We start from the raw sequence: 9,144 nt of genomic DNA on the forward strand, positions 1-9,144 counted from the left end.
CAATTTTACCTAACAAACATGGCAGTGTTTTTTAATCTTAATGAATGCCACCTTCAAAACGTGTGTGTAAACAGTGATGATGTCACGGCCAATATCAAATATAGAAATAGTGAGCAGTCTTTAGAAATATAAGGATTTAAAAGACAATAGATACCAAATGATAAATACTATTTCACCTCAAACAAGTTACTACTGTAGAGGATTTGTAGAAACGATAAATTTGGCTGTTATTACCAACCTGTTGTTGATAAAATGCTTGTGTGACCAAGGCTTAACTGTCCACCTTTTATTAATTTACCTATTGATTTCTCTGTATCTTCCTCCTTTTCTTCGGTCTATCATTTTTTGTTTATTTTTTCCTCTCTTCCTCTCTGCCATGGTGTGTATTAGCTAATGGTTTTTTTTTGTCACTGCCAAGGTAGATTTATTTAAGCTGTTCTCATTCCCTGGCTTTTATTATTTGTTTTACTTTTTTATTGTTAATTTCCAAAATTAAAATGCTTGTAGATTGGTTTATGATAAATATTAATGAAAAACCAGTGGAAAGAATGTTATCAGCATGCAGATGATATAGATAAGCCTTTAAGAAGGAATTTCTTGTCATTTTACATTGATACTTGGGATCTCATAACTCCTCGGATACATTGGGAATAACTGGAAGACTCAAATTTTGGAATAATGTGTTGGAATTGTCGTCTGTAATTTGTTTTTGTCAAAGGTGCTATCTGTCAAACATGCTTAAAATGTATGCAATGTATGAGAGGGCATTTAAATCATATATATATATATATATACATATTGAAGAGTAGGTATGCTTGCTCTGAAATAGCTATATGGAAAAAGTGTGTGTCTGTCTGTCTGTCTGTCTGTCTGTGGTTTTTGTTTCTGCTGGCAAAAAAGTTTACAAAAAAAAGAAGTTTATGAATTAATTTCCTTACATGACTAACATGGATTGACTTGTACATAACTAGCCCAAAAATCCTTAGAGCTAGTTATGGTTTGGCCTTCTATTTTTTTTCTGTTTTCAGAAATTAAATGTTGCAGCAAAATGTATGACTATAAACATTACCAGTGATGAAAAAAAAAAGAAATAAAAATATTATTACAGTTAATTTATAGAGTATTATACTGATAAATGAAATAGAGGGATAAGTAATGAATAAATTTTGTTTATATTAGATAAAAAGTGCTTTGTATAACTTGGAAATGAAAAGCATCAAAAGTTAAACTGAAAATACATATTGCATTCTTGTGTCTGTGTCTTCCCGGCTAAAAATATTTGGCTTTCAGATGTTTGGATATTGGATTGTCAACCTGTATATGGTAATTTTCATATGAAATTCATAACTAGAACAGTTAGTTTTACCTGGTTATAGAAAAACTCATCACTATTAGAAATTTTCAAACTAATTTTTCTAATACATAAAGATAAAGTGTGTGTGTTCATGTTTGCCAATGTATATAGAAGTGGTTGACTGCCAGTATTTTTATATTTGTACATGTGTATAATTGCAAAAGATTTTGTGATATAATAAACAGCATGTTGGCTGTACTTTATTCACTGACCTTAATTGTGTTACTCTTGATACTTCTTAATCAGTCGAGGTAGGATGACTTCTAGAAACCAGTACATTATTTGATATTAACTAAGGAATATTTTCAGGTATGCAGTGACAGGCAGAATGAAGCCAGGCGGGCTTTGCTCCCCAACTGATGGGAGCAGCATGCCTTCTGGGGACACCATTAACTCCCTGTCAACGCACAAATCGCCCAGTAAAGGTGGCCATCACCCTGAGACAACCACAGCCGAAGAAGGACATGTGGACCTGCCTCCCTTGCCACCAGAAGGCCAGCTGCAGCTTGTTCCTCTGGCCAAGAGCCACGCCAACGGGATGCTTCCACACGAGGGGATCCCCAATGGATTGCTCTCCCATGGTAAAGGCCTGGTGGGGCCTCATCATGTGCGGCTGCCTCTGCATGGTGAGAGTAGTCGTGAGAAGGGGTCAGTGCCATGTGCCACATCACCGGGGAAAGATGAAAGTAAATTTAGTGGCGCTGTGATGGGCCAGAGCCTGTCGAAGCCTACCGATGCTGGCACCTCCTCTAGCTTACCATTTCCTCATTCACTGCCAACCATGTGTAATAAGCCATTTCAGCAACTGTCTGTTGTCACATCACCCCTTAGCTACTCATCATCAAAGTGCAATGCTCCTATCAATGCAGTGCCATCTTGTCCTGGAGGTAATACTTTATCTCCAAAGATGGTACCACCAGGTCAGGGTGTTTCTCCCAAGGGTGTAGGCCTCACATCACCCAAGAGCCTGAAAAGTCCAAAGGGCAGAAGAAAATGCTCACTGGAGGAAATGGTGACCAAATTGCATAATCGCACAGAGGCTTTTCAGAGTGGTGTCAGTGTATTGCCATTTTCACCAAAAAGTGTTCTGTGTGATGGTGTAAAATTAAAGAACAGTGCAGAGACTGTAGACAGAAAGGCTCCCCTGCCTGCAAAGGGAAGCCTCTCTGATTCCCAGACACAGAGTGGAGTTAGCTTCCCAAATATTTGTGATAACAATAACACTGCCAGAATATGTGATGCTCACCCTGCTTTGAACCCCACAGTTAATGTTACAAGCACCAGACTTCATGATGAGACAGACAAATACACTGATAAATCTTCATTGACAGTGTGTGATATAAAAAGTAAAGTAGCTACTGATGTGTCTCCTGAAAAGATCATATCCAATGAAGTGAATAAAAGCCAGAAATTGCCAGTTTTACATTTAAATGAATCTTGTGTTGACAGTTACCCTCAAGGAACTCATAATGACCTAGAAGGAAACTATGGAACATGTGCTGAAAGTTCATTTTTTAAAGTAGATGGAAAAGGGAATACTAGCAGCTTACAATGCAATGCAGAAGTGACAAAAAATGCTCAATGGGGAGTTATGCTCAATCAGTGCAGTTCCAAACCAGAAGTGCAACATATATCACAGAATAAAAAATGTAATGAAAATAAAGCATCAGAAATTTGCAGAACAGATTGCCAGTTAGGTGATTCATCTACGTCCTCTTTGTCAGACAATTTGAAAAGTGACCAGCAGCAGTATGCCTCTGACCAGGAATCTGCAAGGAGTGCAACAGAGGCTTTGCAGTGTGCTGAAAGGTCTGAGAGTGGTTCAGTGGGGAGGGGAAAGGATCACCAGCCAGTTGTGGAGTCTGAAAAAGTGCGAGAAGACATGGACTCTAGAGACTTGACATTAATTGATAATAAGAGTAGTGGAAACACAAAGCGAAAAGAAGGATGTGAAAATCTTGTCAGTGAATCCTGTGAGGTTATTAGTGAGAAAGTTATTGGAAGAGGATCTGCAGAAGATCCACAGGTTGAGGAGGTCATACCAAGTGAACCACAAGGCAATAATGAGCTGAAAACACAACTGACTGGTGGTGAGTGCCTCAGTGTCCTGGCAAAAGCTGAGGTATTCAATGTGGAACTGAATGATAATGTTTCAAGTAAACCTCAGAGTGAAAAGGAAGAAATCAGTGAACCTGGTGATAAAGCCGAAGGCAAGGAAATGGAAAGTGAGAATGTGGTAAGTGGTACAGAGCAAAGTGGTGGGGATATAACCGGTGATAACACATTAAGAAGTGACCAGCAAAAAGACATAGAGTGTATGAATAATCAGAGCAGTCTAAAAGTCGTGAATAAGTTGATAGATTTAACTGCCGAGTCAGAAAGTGCCAGGAGTAGTAGTGTAGAACTCATTGAAAATGAGCCATTGGAAAATGTGGACAGTGAGAGTGAGATAGAAATTTTATATGAAAAGAAAGATGAAACTGGAGGAGATAATAACACAGAGAAAATTCTGCCCAGAGGTACAGAGGTATTGAATTCTCTTCAATCTAGGCCAAGTCAGGTCTTGCCGGCTGTGGAGAACAAGGAGTCTGAAGCACTGCCATATTTAGAGCCAATATCAGATGATGAGAACTCCCTCTTGTGTGCTCCATCCACCTCATCTGGCCTTTCTTCTGTCTCTGGTTTTCAGAGCAATTCTGATACTCCCATGTTCTCTGATACTCCCTCCGATGCATCGCGTGGGGCAATTATGGTTAGAATCTCTGATGCTGTTGCTGCAATTCTGTCAGATGTGTCTGATGAAAGCCTTCCAGATTCCCCATTGTCATTTAGTGATAAAACTCAGGGTTCTAGTGAAAAAGCAGATGACACGATACGTAGTAACACAAGTGAAAAAATATATGCAAATACATTGGACAATGACAAATTGCTTTCTACAGCAGTGGAAAAAATATCCACTGAAGAAACCACTAAGGATTCTGAAAGCCTGAAGGACAGAGGTCTAACAAAAGACACAGTTCAGCCTGTATCTGATTCAGCTTCCATTATAGAAACTGATGATAGTGTGTGTGTGGATATTTGTGTGAAAAGTGAACAACTGGGACCAAAAAATACAGAATCTGTGGAGAAAATGGATTCTTGTGTGCAAAATTCTACTGTGCAAAGCTTGGCCTGTATTACAGAAAATGAGAAAAGGTCACTAGAATCTCCAGAACCAAGTAGAAATATATGTGGGTTGGCTCCTAGTACTCTTAGTAAATTGTGTAGCAATATTGAACAAGAAGGTTCTTGTCAAGATTCAGAGTTGAAAACTGCTTACCATGAACAACAAAAGCAGTTGGAACCTCCATCTCTCCTTGGAGAGTTTAACACTGGATCAGCAGATGGGTCCTCCACCTCTAAATCAACTTGTGGCATTACTCCTATTGGCCAGTCAACACGATCATCACAAGTTTCAAGTTTATCCACAGATAAGCTTGACCCTCTTAGCTCACACACACAGGTACTTTTAGCAGAATCATGTACCATAGCTTGTTGTAGTAAGTCTAATAATAGTAGCCATATATGCCAAAACCTCATCTCAGGATCTCAGAAAAGTTCTAGTCAAAACCAAAACTGCAATACATCACAGAGTGGGGGCAGCAAAGACTTAGGTCTTGCGATTAAGCAGCCCAGTGCAATTATACATAATGATGAATCGGCCGAGAAAAATAGGGTAGCTGGATGTGAATCTAGTGATACAATAAAAAGCAGACTCATGTGCCACAGTGAAGATGAATCTGCTAGATTTTCAGGAAAAGAGAAGGAAAATTTCACTAATCAGTCTGAAGGCACATCTTCTAAATCTGTGCAGCTCAATGATGGAGTATCACCTGCCGCAATGTCATTGGTAGTTGACAACACAATTGTCACTTCTGATTTGGCTGTATCGCATGGAGATAATGCCCAAACATTTAAGGAAAAAGTATTTTCAGAAACTGAAGTTCCTGACATGGATGACCAAAGAGGAAATACATATTCACATGATTCCATTGCATCAGATGTGATTAGTGGTGGAAATGTTACAGGAACCCAAAAACACACTATTGGAGACAGTAATCTTGGTAGTAAGGAAGTTCCTGATAGGGAGAGAAGTGAAGGACCAGAAAATATCACAAAGGATTTTTCCACAGAAGAGAAGAATATTGCTAGTAGTGACAGAAGTTTAGAAAATCACCTGCTTAGGCAACCAGATGTACTAACCACAGACTGCAAGCAGAAGTTCCTGGATGAAAGTAACCTATCTGAAAGGGCTTCTGAAATATGTGAGGAGCTTAAGAGCAGACACTGCCACACTTTCCTTGATGTTAACCAGTCTAGAATGGTTGACTCACATGCAGTATCCACTGATATTAATGTTAAGATCTGTCCATCAAACACAGTGTCTCAGGTGAGTGAAGAAAGTAGTAATACATCATCTACACCTTTGGATTTCTGTTTACTGGCAGAGGCTTCTTCATCCTCCAAAACATATACTCAGGATAGCCATGATTTGGGTAGGGAAGGTATGCTAGTTCCTCCACCAAGTGAAATTATTAATGATGTCGCCCATCCACTGCCTGCTGAAGTTAAAGACAGTCTTCCTCCAAATGTGGCTGCCACAAATACCAGTCATCCGCTTACAAAGGACACCTCAGCCACAGATGAAGAAGATTCACCAGTATCTGAGGCTGAGCAAGGAACTGTTGAAGAACCAGCATCAAGTCAGGAGGCATTGCAGACTGTTGAAGCTAATTCCGAAATACCCTTTTCAATTGTTTCTGAAATTAATCAGATACCAGATGAAATTAATAGAACAAAGTTTGCCCCAACTGAAATTAATGTTGATTTTAAAGCTTGTGATGGGCATCTAGGGAATTCTGATTTTAAACATGTACCTTCTGATGATACAAAAGCTAGTCAGGTAACAGCAGACATTACTGAAACCAGTCATGCATCATTGGAAATGCTTGAGTCAAATGAGGTGGCAGCTGGACTTTGTTCTGTAATATCGGAATTATGTAAAGTTAGTAAAGCAGCAGATGAGGCAACCAAAGTTGCAACATCTGAAGAAGTCAGTGTGTTCATGGAAGCAACAGATGAGGCTGCTAAAACCAGTCAAGTATTAGCAAATGTTCTTGAAGATTACCAGGGAGCAGCTGAATCATGTACAACCAGTCAAAAAGCATCTGACAGAATGGAAGCCAGTAAAAGCAAAACTGCTAGAGCAGAAAATGTTAAACAAAAAAGCTGCACAACAAACCAAACCACAATGGATATATTTGAAAAAATTCAGTCCCTGGCAGAAGCTGTCGAAGAAAAACATAATGTTAGTGAAACTTCATACAAGTCGGTTGATATGAAAGGTATGTCTACTGCAGTCAGTATTGTAGATTCCTGTTCATCTTCAGAGGTTGCAAACCTCAGTTTTTCGCCTAGTAATTCAAAAGAAGTTGTCACTAAATATCAACATTCCCATAAAGAAACAGAGACATATCATCTGCCACCTGGAGCTAATGTGGCAGATATTTGTTCATTTGCTGGAGGCAGTACTGAAACAATTTACCTGGGTGACAGAAGGGAAACATGCTTTTTAAATGCTGATATTGAACCCAGTAATCAGTTAAGTATTGTAAAAACTGAAAGCCATTCAGAAACTTGTGTCAATCTTCAAGATGTTCAAAATACTATAGTCGGTAATCAGATGTCAAGTAGCACTGAAAAGAAAGAAATGCAATCTGTAAACTGTAACCAGGATTCTGCTGGTAAAGTTTCAAAGATTGAGTCCTCAGGTGTTCATCTACCGCTGCAAGTGACTGATAGTAGGAGCCACTCCCTAGAATCTGTTAATGTTGTGAATGATGGGCATTGTGAAGAAAGTCAGTCAACAGTGAGTCAGTTATCAGTAAAAGAAAATGAACAGCCAGCTGATTTGACTAGCATGAGCCATTCAACAGTTGGCTCAGCAGAGGGAAATGGCATGCAGTCTGATTTAATTGAAAATGTGTCTCCAGCTAACCTAAGTGACAGAATTCATCCAACAGAGGATGTGGTAAAAATTGGGGCAGCTGAGTTGAGTTGTTCAGTAGCTGGTGATTCTGGAGTTGATGATTCAGACATTAAAAATGTTGTAGATCAATCATCAACTGATAGGGGTCGGGTTGATCATTCAGTAATTGATGATGCCATTGTTGATGAGGCAGCATCTGAGGAAACTCAACTAGAGGATTGTCAGGATGATGATTCTGATAAACTTCCATCTGAAGTTATCCAAGTTCATCATGCAATGGATCATCTGCCAGTTGATCACCCACCACCTGAGAAAATAGATCATCCACTAGATGCCAAGCCTAAAATTAGTCAACCATCATTTGATCAACCCCCAGATAATGAGACTGTATGTGACCATCCACCAGTTGATGAAGCAAAGGTTGATTATCTGCCTATTGATGAGGATGTAAGTAATCATCCACCGGTTGACGAGGCAGAGGTCAATCATCCACCAGTTGACGAGGCAGAAGTCTATCATCCACCAGTTGACGAGGCAGAAGTCTATCATCCACCAGTTGACGAGGCAGAAGTCAATCATCCAGCAGTTGATGAAGTGACAGTTGATCATCCACCAGTTGATGAAATGACTGTTGATCATCCAGCAGTTGATGAAGTGACAGTTGATCATCCACCAGTTGATGAGGCAGTTGATGAAGTGACAGCTGATCCTCCACCAGTTTATGAAGTGACAGTTGATCATCCACCAGTTGATGAAGTGACAGTTGATCATCCACCAGTTGATGAAGTGACAGTTGATCATCCACCAGTTGATGAGGCAGTTGATGAAGTGACAGCTGATCATTCACCAGTTGATGAAGTGACAGTTGATCATCCACCAATTGATAAAGTGACAGCTGATCATCCACCAGTTGATGAAGTGACAGTTGATCATCCAGCAGTTGATGAGGCAGTTGATCATCCAGCAGTTGATGAAGTGACAGTTGATCATCCACCAGTTGATGAGGCAGTTGATGAAGTGACAGCTGATCATCCACCAGTTTATGAAGTGACAGTTGATCATCCAGCAGTTGATGAAGTGACAGTTGATCATCCAGCAGTTGATGAAGTGACAGTTGATCATCCACCAGTTGATGAGGCAGTTGATGAAGTGACAGCTGATCATTCACCAGTTGATGAAGTGACAGCTGATCATTCACCAGTTGATGAAGTGACAGCTGATCATTCACCAGTTGATGAAGTGACAGTTGATCATCCACCAATTGATGAAGTGACAGCTGATCATCCACCAGTTGATGAAGTGACAGTTGATCATCCAGCAGTTGATGAAGTGACAGTTGATCATCCAGCAGTTGATGAGGCAGTTGATCATCCAGCAGTTGATGAGGCAGTTGATCATCCAGCAGTTGATGAAATGACAGTTGATCATCCAGCAGTTGATGAAGTGACAGTTGATCATCCAGCAGTTGATGAGGAAGTTGATCATCCAGCAGTTGATGAAATGACAGTTGATCATCCAGCAGTTGATGAAATGACAGTTGATCATCCACCAGTTGATGAAGTGACAGTTGATCATCCAGCAGTTGATGAGGCAGTTGATCATCCACCAGTTGATGAAGTGACAGTCGATCATCCAGCAGTTGATGAGACAGTTGATGAAGTGACAGTAGATCATCCACCAGTTGATAAGCCAGTTGATGAAGTGACAGCTGATCATCCACCAGTTGATAAGCCAGTTGATGAAGTGACAGCTGATCATCCAC

General features: G+C 40.0%; 1 protein-coding gene across 1 annotated transcript in view; it reads left to right on the forward strand.

Moving 5' to 3' along the window:
* Window positions 1–8,799, forward strand: part of LOC125036705 — a 19,808-nt gene extending 11,009 nt beyond the window's left edge. Inside the window, exons 2-3 of the mRNA XM_047629566.1 lie at window positions 1,664–8,621; window positions 8,734–8,799. Of these exons, the coding sequence (XP_047485522.1) occupies window positions 1,683–8,621; window positions 8,734–8,799 (7,005 nt within the window). The 5' untranslated portion in view covers window positions 1,664–1,682. The remainder of the gene's footprint in view (window positions 1–1,663; window positions 8,622–8,733) is intronic.
* The last annotated feature ends 345 nt before the right edge of the window (window positions 8,800–9,144 follow it).

This window comes from Penaeus chinensis, chromosome 1 (assembly GCF_019202785.1).
Source record: "Penaeus chinensis breed Huanghai No. 1 chromosome 1, ASM1920278v2, whole genome shotgun sequence".
Taxonomy (NCBI): Eukaryota; Metazoa; Arthropoda; class Malacostraca; order Decapoda; family Penaeidae; genus Penaeus; species Penaeus chinensis.